Genomic DNA, 20,012 nt, shown 5'->3' with positions numbered 1-20,012 from the left:
CGGGAAGGTGGCGACGACTCTCATTGACATGATCTTCACCCGTCACCTCATTAACTCTCTCCTCTGAACCCCCCCCCCCCCCCCGCTCTTGCTCTCCTTCCTTCTTTTATCTCCTCCCTCGTTCTCTCCGCGCTCTAAAACCATCGAAGTAAAGTGCTGCGTTAATGCAATAACCATGTCCCGCTGTCCGGCTCTTCATGTGATTGATTACATTCGCAGACGCCCGCACACATGCAGACACACATTGTAAGTCATTGTGCGCCGTAATGTAACTTTAATAGACGGGTTTGCGTTTTAAGTGCAGCTAAGAGGAGTCCAGCAGTCCGGCGATTCCGCCGACTTTCTGCTCTTTTACATCCTCACCGAGACCTTACAGAGAAGCCTCATTTAATGGAACCATGCTTCGGGTTGAAATAGAAGCCAAGGAGAATGTCCGTGTTAGCCCGTCCCGCTTCTTTAAATGCACTGTGGGAGCCATCTTTTATTGGGGCATCATGGGAAATGAGAGCATGCCCTGTGATTTAGTTTTCCTGCAGTCCGTCCGAAAAGATCTCCACCGACGTTCCATTACTTTGTTTTTGAATAGAAAGACGCTGTGTTCGCGTTCGTGTGTGTGTGTGTGTGTGTGTGTGTGTGTGTGTGTGTGTGTGTGTGTGTGTGTGTCCAACACCGTGTCCATTCACAGTCCAGGTGAACGGAGTTATTGGCCGTTTTATCGGGGCTGTAACGACCCGTGTGATTGTCACAGGCATCAGCACCTCAGAATGCCTGGCCCTGTTTTCTTACGTGCGTTTGTGTGTGTGTGTGCGTGCGTGCTTGTGTGTGTGCATGATTGATTTATCCGTGCCCGCCCTTTCTTTTATGAATAAACCGGCTCCTCCATGAATATTTATGTTTGAGGAACAGACGTGAATAGACACATACATGCCGTCTTATGTCAGGTGGGCACCCGGGAAAACACACAGCCACAACACACACACACACACACGCACACACGATTGAATTCGCCAGTCTCTGGTGGGTTGTTCAATCTGTTCACTAATTTATTTTTTGTGGATTTAACTATGTGTGGAAGTGCGTCTATAGATCCAGTATACTGTGGCTTGCAAATGTATTCATACCTCTTGAACTTTTGAATATATTTCACTGGCATTGATGATCAAAAAACACAATTTGACACGTGATTGTGAAGAGGAAAGAAAATGTTTCATGGTTTTCAAATTACATTCAATTACCCAAAAAGTGTTCATTTTATAAGTAATTGTCTAACTCAGTCAAATAGGATATAACCTCGAACTAAAAACAAAGGAATTAGGCCTTTATGTTTAGTGGTCACTCCTGTCAAAGACTGAACTGTTATTTGGCTTGAAATGGGTTTAAAACATTCAGTGATGGCGGAAACGGTTAAAATCCGTCTCTAAAGTTCTCACATTAGTGAGGATGGATCGTCCACAGCGACTCAGCTGAATTAAAGCCCCGCGGCGAGTGTGTGTGTCTTTGCACACACTGGACATTTGACCGGCTCTTTCAGGTTTATACAGATTATTTCCAAGGTCCCCATCAAGCTGTCCTGCTGTGCAGAACTCAACATAAAACTGAGAAATGAATTTTAGAGAGGATCCCACATTTTCAGACTAATTTCCAGAGAAAGAAAAGAACTACTCAGATAGTTAACTGAGTATATTTCTGCGTCGTGTCAAACTAATTTCTGCTGCCTTTAACAGACTAAATCGAACCTTGTTCTTGCGGTTGTGAATTTATCTCCATCATCGGTGCTGTGATTCACTCTTCTCCGTCTTCATGGCCAGGTCTCGCCGTCTTGTCTTTCCCATCTCCTCATTTCGCATTCCCTCCTTTTACGTTTGCTGTCTGACATTTTTATTTTCTCCTGTTTTCAGTCTCGTCCCAGTTGTTTATCTGATTAAAAGCCACTTTCCAAATTCTTCCAAGTCTTCCTTCAATCGCCTGCAGGGGCCAAGGAGGAATATACTGCTGTTTGACAACTCGCTGAAAAAAATACTGCTCCTTTCAAGCTCTGCCTTTGCATAGCACGTCATATATCTCACACTGTCATAATTCTCCACACATATTTAGGATGTTATGCACCTTCCGTCTTAAAACTCCCTCAGACTGAGATGTTTCAGGTAGCCGCTGCCTGTCTCGTTGTGAGTTACGCTCAGGATGCCATCGCTCATATTTTTCACTAGACATTAGGGTTTGGTCAGCAGATGCGTCATTTGTTTCTGGCTTTCTTCCACATGTAAAACGCGAGATGTTTGAGGTGGCCGAGTCCTGTGTGTGCTTATGTATATATATCTTAGTGTACATGAAACTGTCTTTACACACACGGTGCTGCAGTAACTCCTGGGGGCTTGATGTCTGAGTCGCTGCCCAGTTTTACATCGGTGTACGGTTTAATGTTGCCGTAAGACATGATATACGATACTGCGTGTTTCAGAGGTTTCTTGGACAGACATGAAATCTCTTAACACACTTGAGCACACACACACACACACTCACTCCCATGCAGAAATATATACCGAATAATACATCTAGGGCAGCGCAGATACTGACAGACGGCCTCGGTTTCTCCTGTTTCCTCCCTCTAACACACACACACACACACACACACACGTTATTCTGTCATCACGAGGACAGTCACTCACATGTTACAGGACTTGTAAACATGACAACTAATTGTCTCAACGCAGTGTTAATTTAAATATGACTTCATCCCTAAAGCAGACGATCTCAAAGTGTGTTCATACAACCCCCGCCACACCCCCAGCTCTCATTTAATGTCCAATTTTAGTTTAGTAGTCTTTGATTTTTTTTTTTTTTTTTTTGTAATTTATATACAGTCTGCAGCCGTAGTGGAGCATCTCTCTATTTGTCTCAGCGTTTTAGTTTTCACCTGCCGGTCGTACCTGTCCTCCTCTCTTCAGGGCAGTGTTGACCTTTACACCTTGATGCATGTCGTATTTTTTTAAGCAAGAAGAACCGTGCACGGATACATACGTGTGCCCTGCAGGGTTTCACTGCACAACTTATTTTCTTTGTGAGTTACATTAAATATGCACATGCTCATTTTCCTCCCAGCTCTGTGATATGGTCGAGTGCACGTGTGTTGTCATGTGTTTGTACAGTCTGGAGTTGTGTGTGTGTGTGTGTGTGTGTGTGTGTGTGTGTGTGTGTGCGTGTGTGTCACGGCCAGCTGGAGGAATGTGCTGACAGTGTGTGTGTAGCAGCAGGGTGTCAGGTCTGAAATCCCAATCTAGATGAATTAAAGCCTTTTTTTTTTACTCTCTGCTGTTCTGCTTTGCTGACATTGAACACGCACTTCTGCTTTCTCGCTGTCTTTTCTCCTATATCTTCTTGTCTGTCACTTTTAAACACACACACACACACGCGCGCACACAAACATCCAAGCTACATATCGAGCGAAACTCGGACTTTCAGACTGTGAGAGAAGAGGAGAAATGGACAGTCAGTAGTTGGGTGGTCAGAGCATCAAGCTGCACTCGAAAAGGTTTTCAAGGTCAAATACCTCTGCGGTGTGTATTTACCATAAAACTTTCTGTTGTGTGTGTGTGTGCATAGCTTTTACCTCAAATTAATCTTTGCAGTGTTTGAAGTCTTTAAACTGATCTAAAGTGCCATTTTTTCCAGTAATCTACTTGGGTTAATATTCACATGTTCTTAATTCATTCAGCTTTGCATAGGTTGTCTGAAAATAAAAAAAAAAATGCTAATTTAAACTTAAATCCTAGAGGCCGGAATAGTGTGCTGGTTTGAATCCCACCCTTAAAAAGGCATGTAATCCCTGTTCGAAACGGCATCGACTAAATCAATCAGGAAGTGAGCAGCCACAGCACATCATTATCTCCATCAGGCATGAGCAACAGCCACACGCACAGACCCTATCCCCTACTTAGTGGCCTGAAATTTGCCAAAAATAATCATTATTCCCACAGGTAATGGCAGGATGATGCTGATTTTAAATCCCTCCAAATTATTGTGTTGCTGTGATTATTTCAAGGTAAAAAAAAAAATACCCAAATAAAGATTCTTTAAAACTGAACACAAACAATTTGTTCTTTCTCTTAAAACAGCTCCCATAATTCCCATAAATCCTTGCAGTAAAGGTGCCCAGTGAAAATTTGACTCACACTTATCGATCAGGATTTTTCTCCCCCTCACACTGATCAGAGTTTTAAGCAAACACGGAAATGAAAGTTGATTGGAATGTACTTTTTTGTTTCCCGAGTTCCTCCGTCAAGATACGAACTAATTCTGTCAACACAATAACATCCACACTGCGGTTTGGAGCAGAATCCCTCATGCTTTATGGAAATATGTAACCAACAGCGACTGAATTCATTTGCATTTTCTTCTCAAAAATCAGCCCCTTGTGCATTTTTTTCTTCTGGAAGATGTATTCATCAGGAGTCTACAGGTTTCCGGATACATCTTAACATTTTCTCCTTGAATTTATCATACATGAAGCATCTTTTTCGGCCGTACTTCCAGCTGCAGTAATATAGAGGCAACACAGTGATTTCTAAGCGTGACATTGAAAACATTCTTCACCTTTTCTGGCTAATTTAAATGAGTTATTCAAACGTGATGAATGTATGGCGCGCGTTTGAAAAACACTCTTTCAAATTCACGAAGACAGATCGGGCGGCGAGGGGAGGACTGAGAGCGGGATCTGCGAGACGGGAAAAGAAAAAAACAACAACTTACAAATCAAGCCGAGGGAATGAGTGTAGAGTGGACTTAACCAGCAGAAGAAACGAGAGCGAACAGGTCAGGGCAAGAATTATAAATCCTAATGTTTGGGGGGGGGGAGTGGGGAGGCGATGGGAGGATAATAAAAGGAAAGAGAAGCAGATATGTTTCTTTTGGCAGCGAGCGGTGGAGGGGAGGCGGGAGGAGAGGAGAAAGACAGCTGTCCAACAACAACTCGCTCAGGCCAACAAAACTGCGTGATATTCAAAGAAATTATATTACCTCCATCTCTGTCTCCCTCGCTCCTTCCGTTCATCCATCAATCTTTGAAATTGTCCTGTATATTGAATGCTCAACAGCTTACGTGCCGTCTCCTAATTACCATTCATGCGGCGTTGTGCTGCATTGTCAAGTCATTCACTGATCTTTCTGTTTTTAATCAGATATGAATTATGCTGCGAACATTTTACTAGCTTTACTTTTAAATTCAAAACTGGTCTGTACTGATATATATTGCATTTTTACACAGTTGTCAGTGTGATAATGATGCTGAAATGTCTTTATTATGAAAGAACACCTCCGAACATCTGAACGGAAAGACGTCGTGTCACTAACGGTCAGGCAGCCGGAGACGCGGCGGGTCGCATCGCTTCCCTTGACTTTCCTCGGGAACGTTAAGCACAGCGGTTCGGTTATTCGCTCCCTGCGTGGGAGGCGGCCTCGGGCTCCCAAAACTGTGTTAATCTGCTGCATGAGGTGATTCACTCAGGGTTTCTTCAAATTCTTACTTACAAGAAAATGTGGATGCGCACACATCAATAGAACCACTTTTGTGATCTTACAGATTTTGCTGAGGAGGAATTTGGGAGAAATCTCGAATCATTTCAACCACAAGAATTCTATTCACAATTAAACAAGGCTTTTTTTTTTTCTTTTTTTTTTACCTTTACTATAACAGTGTGCAGCGCAGCTTTTCTGTCTTCAGCCGCCTGCAGTGAGAACCTTGGCTGACGCCTCAAGGTGAACGCCATAAATTGAATTTATCTCTCCTCAGCTGCTCTGTTCTCGGTTTTATCATCCTCCCAGCATCTTCCTAGCCCTCAAACCTCTGGCTGCACCCCTTCCGCTATCCCTCCCTTCAATCTTCCCATCCCTTCTTCGCCGCTGCCATACCCGCCTTTCCATGCGTCCTTTTTTTTTTTGTCCCTTCTTTCTCAGCCCAGATCTGTCTGGAAATGTCATTACCGCCCGATTTCTGTCTGGAAAAGCCGTATTTTGTATTATCTCCCTGTCTGTGTCTTTGCTGTTGTCACTACATACTGAAACCAATCAATGATGCGTGTGACTGTGTAGGTGTGTGCGCGCGTGCGCGTGTGTGTAGTCACCGATCCTATTTTCAACGGTTCTGCCAATGCCACGACGTCGCCGCTTTCTACAGCCGTCACTGACAATAGGATTGCATGTGTAAAAGATTCGCCAGCTCACGCGCACACACACACACACACACACACACACACACAAACACACACACACACACCATGTTAGCAACAATAGAAGTGCACGCCGCCTTCAAAAATAAGCCTCTACTCTGCCCGACGTGCGCGCAGACGTGCACGCACTTGCAAAAACCAGCCAAGACAGCATGATTGCTGAGGAGCTTTCATTCCCAGAGAAATGCTTGGAGATGTATACTAACACACACACACACACACACTCATACACACACACATGCACACACACGCATAAAAATACACCCTCCTACACAAATGCATGTACACATGCTTATGGCTGTGCACCAAACACACAGACAAGTGCTTTGATCCTCTCAGACAGCAATGAGATTAATCCACATCCTCAGTGTGTGTGTGTGTGTGTGAGTGAGTGTGTGAGAGAGACAGACATGTTAAGAGCTTAGTGTGACAAAAAGAGGCATGCGCTTTTGACACTTAGTCTTACAAGCCCGAATCAGAGCGCCTCGCTTTCCATCTCACCCTCCTCTCTCCGTTCTCTCGCGCTCTCTGTTCTTTGCCTTTCTTGCCCTTTTGTTGTTTCTTCTGGTTCTTTTCCTCTGTCCTTTTTGATTTTTTTTTTTTTTCCTCCCTCCCTTTTCCCTTGTGAGAGCAGAAGCAAGAGAATGAAATCAGTGAAATAAAAGTTAAAAGCTTTATTAATATCCCAGGGTTTTCAGAAACCCTCTGAAGCCTCACAAACCAGCGATCATTATCTGAAAACGCAGCGAAAGAAGGGAGAAAGTTTTCTTTCATGGCTCTGACTCCTCTCATATGTTGCGCGCATTGTTGTTGCATCTTTTAAAATCCGAACTTAACACGCGGCGTTGTCTTCTTACGCCGAGCCGTTTTTAAGAAGGCGAACAACACGAGCCAGGAAAGAGATCAAGGTCGATTTAAAAAAAAATGAAAAGAAATTGAAAAAAAAAAAAAATAGAAGAAAAAGGTTTTGGCAAAACCAAAACTGGCTTGTTTTCCTCAGCTGATTACAGGCTGCAGATGCCAGTCCATCGAACAGATTATTAAAGAGAAGTTAAGGAGTGAAGCGGGAGCAGTGAGGACGGAGGACGTATCAGAAAACTGGGGAAACAAAACATCGTTGTTGTTTTTTTTTAAAGCCTCAGATTATACGTTAGGAGAGCCAGACGATTACATTTCTGCTCTCCAAATAATAAAACTGTTGTAGGCAGGAAAACTTAATGACAGATTAGTGATCAATTGTCTCTCACGAGAAATATGGAAATAGAGACGGCAAAACGTTAGACAGAAGCCGGAGATGATGAAATGTCTCTTTTTGTATATTTGTCCTCGGTATTTATCAAGAAGCCACCTTTTATTGTCTTGCATGGCATTGTAAAAAATAAGGGAAATATGACTTAATAAAGATAGAAGAAATTTTTATTGGAAATAAAGAAAAACTTAATCATTTAAAGGTTAATTTATCTGTTTTTTTTTGTTTTTTTTTAACCAGTCTGGCCCATTCAAGATGAAATGAGGCTGTCATGACCCCTGACCTTACATGCGTTTGACACCTCTGCTGTGTGCAGTGAACTCATGGACAAACTAAAAGAGTCATGAAGTTTTGGCTGACTTTACACAACATGGGCTCTGTTTATTTTTACCGACTGGTTTAGAAATTTGGGCTTTGAATAATTTGCCCGTTTATTCCCGATCACTCACCGTTATTGACAGTTTCCAGTGTCTCGTCGCTGCTTTACACGCCGCATAAAAACGAAAATGAGCCAGACGCTTCCTGAAAGGTCATTTAAAAGCACATTAAGGAAAAGCCAAAGCGCGCTCTGAAAAAACAGTTACTGGCAGCTCGCTGTAAATGTCACTGTTACTGTGGAAAATACTGCCGCTTCTACGGCGCCATAAATCAATATGCGCCAATTTAGAGGCTCTTCTGTATGTTTTATGTGGCGCGGCAAATCTGGTGGATCCAGGCAGGGGAGCGATCGAGATGAAGGCTTTAGTCCTCGTCTTCATCCGTTGACTCCCTCAATATCGTTTTAGTGAAGGACGTCATAATTCTGATCACATACTCATGTTTAAATTGCTTTTAATGATACAAAATCAGGTGAAACTTTACAGAGTCACTAATAATTCACTTTAAGCATTAAATGAACTTTGCTCAGGACAAGGATTCAATCTGTTTCGCAGCGTTTCCGATATCGTGCCGTATCTTCTCTCGGTTTGACAGGTGATGCTGAGCAGCCGTTAAAGCTGAAGCACCTCGTCGTCTTGGTGTAGAGCTCGGGGATCCCTCTGAAAATCCTCCCCCCCATTTTGGTTCAAGTGTATCACTCATAGTGTGAAACTCGATGGCTGACCAGGCACTCGCGGGCGAGCCGAGGGGCTTCGGACGGCGCCCGCAGGAACATTTCCGTCACACCGAGGCCGCAAATTGAAGCAAACGTCTTCTGAAATGTACAAAAAAAAAAACAAAACAAAAAAAACGCTTTAATGAACGTTTGGGAGTCACAGGTGTGTGTTGCTCTCACAGGCTCGTGTTTCAGGAGCGAGCATGTGCTGACAGATTGTAAGCAGATGTCTCAGTAGCGGGGCGAAGAAATGGATTTACTGTAAAGGAGCGGAGTGAAGACAAAGCTGCAACTTTAGTCACACTTCTCAGTTTGAGGATACGTGTGTGTGTGTGTGTGGGTGTGTGTGTGTGTGTGTGTGTGGTCCCACGGAAAGTGCAAACTCCTGCAGACCATGGATAATGCATTTTTACACTTTTCTTATTAGTCACAGTGTGTGTATTTTAACGCGTGTGTGAGTCTGAGCGACAGGCAGGGAGGAAAAAAAAAAGAAGAGGTGAGGGAGCAAAAGAAGTATTTTCTTTTTTTTTTTCAGAAGAGGAAAAAAAAGAGAGTGAGAAAAAGGGGGAATGTGTCAAGAACTGATCCTCATTCTGTCATGCAGCAGTCCCACCTGCCCTCCTCTCCCTCTCCCTCTCCCTCTCCCTCCCACCAGCTTGCTGCCTTTGTCTCTCTACCTCCTTCCTGCTTCTCCTTCCCCCATCGCATCCCCCCTTCACGTCTCTTTGATTTGTTTTCCCTCCAAATCCTCCAGTTATTTTATTCCCGTCCCTGTCAATGCTGTTTCTCTCTCTCTCTCTCTCTCTCTCTCTCTCTCTCTCTCTCTCTCTCTCTCTCTCTCTCTCTCTCTCTCCGTGTGTGTGTGTGTGTGTAAGCTTTTTCGCCGTCTCTTCTGTTTTTTTTTTTTCTTTTCTTTTTTAAGCCTCTCTGATGTACAACAGCTCCTTGAGGGGAGCTTTTCTCTGCCTCTCAAACACTCTCACACACACTCACACACTCGGGTTATCCTATGCACCAGCTTTAACCTATTTCCCTAACTCTTCCCTCTGATGGTCTCCCGTCCCGTCTTCGCCGCGCTCGCTAAATCATTCATGTCCAGTGTTTCTGACCCACTTCTATTATAGTTTAAGAGACGGCGCCGCCCTCGAAAAGAGCGCTCCGAAAACCTCCCGCTGTTCTCCGTGTGTCGCTACACGCTGGGCTACTTTTAATCGAATAGGATGAAAATTTATTTATAACCAAGTCAGGACCTGACTCGTGTGCTATTTTATCAGTTTGTTTGCAGTGTGATGTTATTTCTAAGTTGTGATAGTAATCGTACGGATACTTATATCCCCTCTAATGTGTTAACTTCAAAGTCTGAAATGCACATGGCCACTGTGGTTGGTGTCGATCATTTTCTCTAATAACTTCTGTTGTAATTCAGTGAGGCGAAACTTCACGTTGGCACTTTATAGGGTAGAATCACAGTCGGTAGTTTACAATAAACCAAAGCTTTATTGGCCGTCTCTGCTTTGATCCTGCACACATGGCTGGCCGGCAGTAACAAATGTTGCATAAAACGTGCTCCGATGTGTGTGTATGTGTGTGTGTGTGCGAGTGTGTGTTCATTGTACTGTTTTCTCTGGTAGGGTTATAAACCAGCGTCTAAGTGTTTGGAAGTGTGTGTGTGTGTGTGTGTGGGATACCGCCTGAGAGAGGAGACTCAAAGAACAGAGGGCAGAGCGGAGCAGAAGTTTCCCTTTAAAGGGAATATTAACTCCGTGTCAGGTATAAATTTTAGCCGCATATGTTTTAATGTATGGATGAAAAGAGGGAGTCGTCCGCTCCGAGCTGGAGCCAACAGCGGAGCCGCTGCCGCAGGACAGAAGCTGTCAGCCGGGAAAGAAATACAACTCTGCAGGACTCGCCTCTGGAGAGCCGGGAACTTGTGTTTCTGTGTGAGGCTGGAGAGAGAGAGAGAGAGAGATAGGGCGGAGGAGAAGATAGAGAGGGAAAAGAGAGAGGTATTCAAAGAGGCATAGACAGAATGAGGAATTAGAGCCTGCTTATCAGGCAAAAAGCTGACAGGAAAGGAGAGGAAAGCGTGATAACGAAGCTAAAAGGAGGAAAGGATGAATCTTCTACCATGCTTTGTTGCTCTGCATTTGAGGGTTTGTACATGTGTTTTTAAAAAAGCACGATTTAACTGAACTAAATATTGATCAGTGTTGAATACATCACAAATTCTATTAGTTCACTTTCTGTGTAACGTAATAAATATTGATTTGGCATAAAGGAGCTAAAAGAGCCAAATAAAGACAGAAAATGACAGAACACACACATGCTTACATTTTGAGCTTGGCTTCCTGCAAAGCTAAACAAATGATCAGTGCTGGTTGTGGCTACTGCTGTTGCCATGTAGTCATTAAGAAACTGCTTCAAGTGCTCGGGGATTTTGCTAAATCTTTAGATAATGGGACTGTCGGAGGGAACTCAAAATGTTATCAGTGCTTCTGGCAAAGTGTCCTTAATATTAAAAACGCCAAAGAAAATGGAGCCAAATACAGCAGTGGTGGTGGGGAAAGGTTCACAGTAGAAAAGCTGATTTAGATCTGTAACTCTCCTTTCAACTCTTTCATTTTCACAGGAGCGCGAGGAACAAAGTTCAAGGTCTCCAAACAGTAACAGTAAATTTTCAGTTGATGAGAGTTCATCACTGGCTGATAACTGCATCATCCTATCAGGCTCTTTAGCTTCGTGATGAACCATAAATACTTCAGCCTGTTTTCAAAGAATTAGCATTGATTTGGGTTTTATGTGGTTATTTGAAGGAAACCGCAAGAGGTGGGAAAACTGTTCCCCCTCTTTCTGTTGGTGTGATTCCGAACGTTGTTGTATAAATAATGAATTTTTGTTTGTAGAAACTCCAGACAATTACAAATACAAGAGCTGAAGGTGGGTGTTTGCTTGATTTAAGTTGCCAATCGTATAATGCTCTTTGTAACAAAAATTTAACTATTAATTAACAGTAACATCCAGATGAGGTAAAATCATAAATGAAAAGGAATCAGTGTCTGCAGTGAGCCTTCGTGAGAAAACGTGACCTCAGGGTGTTCAGCAGAATGTGAGCACATACCGAGTCAGAGTCATATTTAAGCTTCACTGAAATAAAAAGGTATTTAATAGGTGTGCTTACAATTTGAAAAATTGCCATTGTGTGTTTTCAACTTTCTTTTCTGAGAAGCTGCAGAGCTTTGAAATATAATTTATGCTTTTCAGGGTGACCCAGTCGAACCTGATGTGACCTCAGATTGCTTTCAGATGGCCCCGTCCGAAACTCCTCACCTTTATTTTTATTCTTTCTCTTTCTTGGTGACCATTCAGCTGTTTTCCCACTGTGAGAAAAACTTTCCTTTGAAGGTTCAGTTGCTGCCTCAAAAAAGTTACCAGATTGGCTTTGGAATGTTTTCTTTCATGGTTGGATGGTGGAAACTCAAAAATGATGATAATGAATGTAAAAAAACAAGAGTAAAAGGGACATGTTCATGGTTAAATTGGACAGAATTTGGCAAAAGAGTGAAGGTGAAATCGACAAGTCCATAAAAATATGATGTAAAGTTAGGATTGTGGTTCCTTTCGTGGAGTACGCTAGAATGATTGCAATTTGTAGTGACTGAAATGAATTTGATCATTTGGTTTTGTCTTCTTAAAAACTTCTCCCGCTTGTTTTTTGTTTAACGGAAACCAAAGCACAAGCTGAAGAGATTATAGTATATAATTATCACGTTTGTCTGAGTCCTCCTGTCAGCAGCTAAGTGAATTTGGGGAATTCACTTGCCTCAAAACCCGGCCATTTGTCAACACTGGTCAACGAGGGCGGAGCGAGTTTTGGAAAGATTTTATTTTCGTTTTTTTTTTTTCAAAGCGTATGTGATATGAAAAAGTTTCGTGCAGTCTCGAAAGTGGCTCGGCATGTAGAGGAAAACCTCCCCTCAAGAAAATGAGGCTGAGCTTGACACGCACCCCGTCCCACGGGGGTTAAAGGGTAAACTCCAGCGTCGTACGAGCAGCGCGCTGCGTAACCGGAGCAGACGGTGTCACACAAAACAATGGGGAGCTGTTGTGTCGAGTCCCAAACAGAGAGCAGAGAAAAGGGATTATTTCTAAAATAGCTCTGTGTTTGTCTTAGACAGCGACTGGCCAGTGTCACACTGGGCTGAATCTACTGCACACACACACACTCGCACACACACGTGCACGCACACACACATACATGCACACGTACACTTTCCAACACTTTGCTAATAGGCAGACTCTAATGGACAGGAATGAAGCTACAGACAACCTGTGAACACACACAAAACACACATGAGAGCATCCTTATAAGCACATACACAACTGCCACTTAAACACACACACACACAGTAGGCTACAGCAAAGGGCAACTGCATGAAAGAGATAGTGCAACATACATTGAACATTGTGTGTGTGTGTGCGCGCGTGTGTGCAGGAGTGTGTGCGTGCGCGTAGAAAAATGTAAGTGATCTAAGACCAGGCATTAGTGTTTCTGATAAAGTGAGGGGCCTTAAGTGGTTTGAGGAAGGAGAGAGCCCCCTCGTGTGTGTGTGTGTGTGTGTGTGTGTGTGTGTGTGTGTGTGTGTGTCGGGGTTGGGGTCAGGTGCCTGGCGCGTTTGTGTATATCTGCTCACTGTCTGCCTTGTCGCCACGGCGATGACATCATGGCACACGACCACCGAACGACGGAAAGAATGTCTCCCGTCCGCTCCGCAGACGGAGGTGGAGAGATAGAGCGAGTGACAAAGGATGGAGGAGGAAGGCGGAGCGCCGGAGAGATTCTGAACGGCGGTGACGCGGGGGCCCAGAGCGAGGCCGGCGTATAAATGCAAATGGAGGCTTGTTAAATTGTGGATAACCTGTGAAATGCCGCTATAAATACAAGACTGCTTTACTACATACCACCATTACCGCCTGTAGGAAACACTCGCGGCCAGTTTTCTACAAACTTCCTTTAGTAAACACTCTGGAAAGTCTGGACTTTCCCCCCGCGCTCTCAAAGAGAGTTTTTACATCTTCTGCAGGAACAGAAAATATGACAAACATCCCAGTTAGTGGAACTGATGAATCTTAATGCTTCCATGTGGAAAACAGGTGAGTTCCTTTATAAAGGAAACAGAAAGCAGGTCATCTTTCAGTTGCTTTCTCGTGTATCACCGAATAAACAAACACAAGTCTCACTCTTGACAAGACCTTTTGCATTTTGGGGAATGTTTCATTGCAATCTGTAGATTCACTCATTAATAAAAGCCAATGAACTCCACGGACTGCAGCTCTTCTATTGTATTGTCGCCTAATGCTGTCAAAAATTTCAATAAAATCCTCCTCAGTCCGTCCATTTATCTTCTCTACCACTGTGTCCAACTGGAGCCGATCCCAACTGACTATGCGCTGAAGCGGGTAACACCCTGAAAGGACAATCACACACACTCACATTCGCACCTTTGTGCAATCTGCCGTCACCGGTAGACCTCAAGGGCGTGTTGGGAAGAACTCAGAGCACCCTGAGAAAACCCATGCACCTCTCAGAGGCCTGACCTGATTCATTTTAGTTTATTGTGTTGATTCATGACGACACTTTTATTGCCTGTGACTAAAGTTGATCCAGGTTTATCTGTTTTCTTCTTGAGCAATGCAGCATTTTCAAGCTTTCGGGAGTCGCGCCAACACAGTGGTCTAACTGAGAAGAAAAAATAGCTGGGATGTCTTTTCATGATGTAAGCCGGAGGAACCTGGAGAGCCAGAGGAACAGACTGACGTCTCAATGAACCCTCAACAATTGAACCTTATGAAACAAATATGTAAAAATGCAGATAATAAATCAATGCTAATTCTCAAAAGATGTTGCCATATAAGGTATAGGATGAGCCCTGACCTCTTCAGCATTCCATAATTCTTTGGTTGCTGTTCTGTAATCTGACTTTGTTCCCAATAGTTAGGTGAAAAGGGAAGATTTGAAAGGAGAGTTAAGGATCTAAATCAGCATGTCTTCTGGGAACCTTTTCCCCTCACTGTATTTGGCTCCATTTTCTTTGGCGTTTTTAATAGTAAGGACACTTTGCCAGCGGCACTGATAACATACCGTGTTTTGAGCTCCCTCCGACAGTCCCATTATCTAAAGATTTAGCGAAATCCCCGTGCACTTGAAGCAGTTTTTTAATGATTACATGGCAACAGCGGTGGCCGCAACCAGCACTTGTCGTCATAAGCGTGTGTTTAGCTTTGCAGGCTGAGGGAGCCAAGCTGAAAGTGTGTGTGCGTGCGCCTGCGTGCACGTGTGTGTGTGTGTCTGTGTCAGAGATGAAAGGAATGCTGCAGAGAGAGGCCCAGACTGAGACATGCATCTGGAATAAATATCATTTTATCACCAGCAGTTTTATAAGCGCTGCGTGCTGGCAGGTAACTCTCAGATATGGTATAAAACTAGTCGCACTGTTAGCTTTAACAAGAGTGATGTTCCATTAGCTTCACAGGATGTGTGAGCGTGTGTAGGTGTGTGTGTGTGTCTGTTTGTGTGTGTGCTGGTGTTTGTGTAAAAATGGGAGTGGATGACTGTGACACTGTTCGAGTGTCTCTCAGCCCGAAAGAAAGGACTGGAAAAAGTCCATGAGGTCATGCTCACATAAAAAGTGTTTAACTTATCAGCTCTCCAGAGAAGAATATGACCATTCTCTATTAATTCATCAAGACTCATTGAGTTTTACTGCTCAACATGTTAAACACAGTGCTTTTTTTCGCATGACAGCATTGCGCTAAATCTTAAAACTGCCTCTAATTCTTTGATTTGAGCAATGAAATGACTTCGCCTCAATCAGACTGACTGCATTTAAAGACAGCTGAGGAATATATATCACCTATTCTGCCTCAGTGGAACCAGTACTGTGCAGCTTCCTTCAGTTTTCTTGTTTAAGCTACTTTTTGGATACTGCTGTAAATGTGCCGACCATATTTCAGTGTATTTCTTACATATGTACAAACCCAAACATCTTTTACAAACAAGCATTAGAGGAGCTGGCAGTGACCGGTGTGCCTCGCGAATTGATCCACCAACACTGCTGCTGACAGGACAGCTTCTGCTCAGATGCATGATGGGACATTTGTACACTGACAGTCTGGTCAGTGAGGTTGACCGAAGAATCTGTGGGTCTTCACCCAGTCCAAACATGCAATCTGTCTTCATTTAGATGCTCTCATCACTGCATTCCTCACTACACCGCCGCATGTGACTGAGTGTGTGTGTGTGTGTGGGGCGGCGAGCGAGAGGAAGCGATTGTGTGTAGAGTAACAACAAAAAAAAATGAACAAAAAAAAGGAATGTAAAAAATGTAAATGCAGTATACCCCCGTCTTGGTCAGTGTGGATTTCTGCGTGCATGTGGAAAATTGCATGTCTCTGTAAGTATATGTATGTTCTGATGAGCCAGAACGCTACGGCCAACCCTGCCCAGAATGCTGTTTTGATCTCCCGAGCGGATGAACACTTTGAGACCTCTGAAAGTGCCCGTGGGTTTTTGGTACAAGTTGCAAGTTGATGAGACTTGTTCCGTCACGTCTCCTCAACGCGTCGCTGGTTTTTGATTTTGCCATTAGTGTATAATCTCCTCGGCTGTCCATTACAACCTGGCAAGAGTTTGTGCTTTGTTGTCTTCACTTACATTGTTCCAGAACAAGATGTGCATCTTTGTTACTAAAATAAACCAGGTAATTAATCTCATTTGTCCTTTGACCAATAGCTGGGTATTTGAATGCAACAAACCAGTGGATATGAGACAAGAAACTAAGGAATATGTCTGGTGTAAATCAGCATTCTGTATGTGTTTTATTAAGTGATGCTAATCTTTGAGCTCAGTGGGATTGTGGGTTTTAATTCCCACACTTGAAAAATAACAAAAAAATCCTTCTCAAAATGCACAGAGTTCCCAGACTTCTCAACCTTGGGTGTCTTTGGAAGTTATTCAGCCCAGTCCGTTGGCTGATGGGATCGATGGGATATTGAGTGTTGCCTTCCTGCCACATGGAATGCAATCTGTTAACCCAAACATCCAGGCAGGGGGGGAAGATATAGAGAAAAGCAACAAGATAACCGGAGAGTTTTAGAGAAAGCATTGTGACAGAGCAAATACATTCCTACCTAATTAGCAATTTGAAATTAATAGCGAGTACTTTGTGGGAGGCAGGAACTCGTGGCATTTTCCTTTAACGCCGTCAGTCGCCAGTGTGACTAAAGATCATGGAAGAAACCCGAGATTTCTGAGGGATAAGCTATCTGCAGTCTATACTCTCTTGGCTTTGTCTTGAATCTTGTCATTGAACATCAGAAATGGATAAATTAGTGTGATTTTGGTGTTAGACGAATCATAAAAACAAGGGAGATGAAGTGCATTACTCAGAAGTCTCCCCTGGACTTATGCAAAGCAAGGGCACTTTTCTGCTCTTAAATCCGATACTAGTGTTCCAGTTAAGACGGGTTCACTCTTCTTGTTGATATGTCATGAATTAACCATGAAATTCAAGACAGTTTCAACCCAGTTGGTATTCAGCCACACAGATAGTTACGATATCAGTCCAAATTTTCTGATGATCCCCCTCTGCAACCACAAATATTTTCAGCATGAAAAATTACTTGTCGGGCTGATCAAATGTCATTTTCAGTGCTGTTTGTACTGAAAACTTTATTTTATTTTTTTTTTTTACCCTCTGAGATTTCAAAACTTGGCAATTGAACTCAAAAAGATCTGAATGAGGGTTTTTTTTTTTTTTTTTTCATTGGAACTTGTGTGAACAAACCTTTGTATGTCTTTTGGTGCAGCCTTAATCAGATCAAAAATTAATTGAGTTAATCAAAAGCAATGAAGTGTTACAAAACAAACTGACCTATTTCAATGTGTGCTGTTCCCTTCCCAGGCAAGAAGCACTGCTGGCAGCCATCAGTGAGAAGGACGCCAACATCGCCCTGCTTGAGCTCTCCTCGTCCAAGAAGAAGAAAACCCAGGAGGAGGTGGCGGCTCTCAAGAGGGAGAAGGACAGTCTGGTTCAGCAGCTCAAACAGCAGGTAGGACGGAAAACACAAAACGCTCAAACACTGACCTCCCAGGCAACCGGCTCGCCGCTGGCTCTCTATTACAGCGGGCAGAAGCGAGCAGAGATGGCGAGTGACAGGACACACAGTCGAGTGATTTACACACACACACACGTACCGAGGGGAGGAATGCTGGGAACCAAATTTGGAAAGGGGTAAATAAAAGCAGGGGGAGCACAGGTGAGGTGGCAGTGATGAGGGAAGCAAAGAAAACAAGAGAGCCAGAGGAGAAACTGAGTCCAGATGTGACCGCAGCACTCCGACCACAAAGGGTAAATTTAGGATTAACCCACCACTCCTACACACACACACACACACACACATACATACCGACACCACACGGTTCAGATCTTCAACGAATCCCTGACAGCAACACTTTTTCTATGAATCTGTATTTATGTAAATGTTTTGCCCGCAATTTACGCACACAAAACCTTTGGTGTCCTTTCACCAGTATGAATAGACATGAACAGAAACCAAGCTCACACACACACACACACACACACACTCACACAAACACACCAACATGCCAATATGTACACACTCAGTCGGCCAAAAACAAGGATATAAACATGACCAAATGCCTCTGTGGCTCCACACAGAGCTCTATTCACACACATGTATACTTAGACACACGTTTACACACACTGAAAAGGTTCTCGTGGGTCCAGTGAAATAACCAACTCCTGAGTGGACGAGTCTACTGGGAGCTCGGGATGTTTCCTCCTCACTGCTCACCGCCTCTCTATCACTTTTATCAACTCAGATTAGCTGTTTATATCGGGTGCATCGCGCTATATTAGCCACCTGTAGTACGGACTAAGTGTCCACGATTTGCGAATCTCAGAAGAATCAGTTGAAACTGAAAGGCTGGTTTATCTTTGTGAGGGCAGTTGCTTTTGAACAACACAGCAACAACACCTTCAATAAAATTGTGACACAAACAGTCTTTTCAGCTGTAGATATGAAATTCACAAGGCGTTAGTGGCAACAAAAAAATTTTCCAGTGTTTGAGTTTTGCCAAAAATCCAACTATTTGGATGGAATAGGCTCAGTAGGACCGAGCGAGACCAGGCTGTGCACCGCAGCCCGTTTGAGCTGGTGTTTAAGAGAGAAGCGGGGGGTATTAGAGAGTGGCTGCGTCAAATGAAGTCATTGTAACAAGCGTCACTCTTCCCTCTCTTCCTTCCTCTTCCCTTCCGTCCCGTCTCTCTCCGTTCTATTTGAAGTCATTTATGACACCTCGGGGTCTCGGAGGTGGTTGCTGACAACACAGAGACGCCACTGTCTGCTGCTACGTGCGCGTATGTGCTCGTGCATGCAAGGGTGCGAGCGCTTTTTTTTTCTTTTCTTTTTTTTGTTTTTGTGCCGCTCTTGGTCTCTCGCTCTCTCGTTCTCTCTGTGGTGTCATAATTTTCAGTCCCTCAGTGATGGATCGCAGCCGAGACTTCCTCAGTATTTATGTGCGTCGCCACCGAGTAAGTTCAGGCCTGCGTAGTATTTTCTGTGATATAGACCCTGTTCGTACCTCACAGAACGAATCCAACGGAAAAGGAATTAAAAGACGGATTGAATCAAAATTATTGGATCAAAGTTATCTGTGGTTGTCAGAGGGCCAAATGTGGCAGTTTTGCAGCGTTTCAATGTTTTTCTGGCGTTATAATCTGCCACACTCTTTTTTTTTTTAAGCTTGTCTGGAGTGTTTTTTGACGAGTGCCTCTCGTCGGTGGCTCGGGGGTCAGAGCCGGTGTTTCTTGATGGGCCGCGTAAACGCTGCCTCACGTCTGGTCTGAATTTGGCCTGAAGCGCCACAGCAGCAGAGTAGCTCCGAGATGCAGAGCAGAGTCCATTCAGAGCGTCAAGATGTATTTACAGCCCGATTCATTTTGAAAAAAAAAACAAAAACTGATCTGGATAAACAAGGTGGATTCATGTTTTTCAAAAAAAAAAAATGCCTCAATCGAACAACATACTTCAGAGTGTATTTCATGCTATGAATTCATTTACCCAGCAGCCACATTTACAGCGCCATGAAACCTGTGTATTTTCATTATGGATTTTTTTTTTTTTTTTTAATAGTCTCATGCATTGATTACCTGCTACTCTGCGACACAGATTTCTTAAACCTCAGTGTGACACAGAGTTGGAAAACTTGATGTCGGAGATGATGACTGCTTAGACGCACTTCATTATTCAAGGATCCAGAAATTGTCGCCACCGATACCGTCAGAAAAAGCTGTGTGGCTCAGTGTGGCTGAATGTGGTCATGGTCCATCAGTTTGGCTCCTTGGGAATCATTTTATGCTTTTTTTTT

At 43.5% G+C, this 20,012-nt stretch overlaps 1 protein-coding gene across 6 annotated transcripts in view; it reads left to right on the top strand.

The window, feature by feature from the left end:
- The window catches only part of LOC115404391 (ELKS/Rab6-interacting/CAST family member 1-like), a 112,728-nt gene that overhangs the window by 66,948 nt on the left and 25,768 nt on the right, over nt 1–20,012 (top strand). For all 6 annotated transcript variants that reach the window (XR_003933348.1, XM_030113692.1, XM_030113694.1 and 3 more), the window contains one exon: nt 17,524–17,671. Coding sequence is in view for 5 of the 6 variants with exons in the window: in XM_030113692.1 (XP_029969552.1) it covers nt 17,524–17,671 (148 nt within the window). In the remaining variant the exon portion in view is untranslated. The remainder of the gene's footprint in view (nt 1–17,523; nt 17,672–20,012) is intronic.

The sequence above is a fragment of the Salarias fasciatus genome, chromosome 17, assembly GCF_902148845.1.
Source record: "Salarias fasciatus chromosome 17, fSalaFa1.1, whole genome shotgun sequence".
NCBI classification, from domain to species: domain Eukaryota; kingdom Metazoa; phylum Chordata; class Actinopteri; order Blenniiformes; family Blenniidae; genus Salarias; species Salarias fasciatus.
This window is presented reverse-complemented; position numbering and strand designations above follow the sequence as displayed.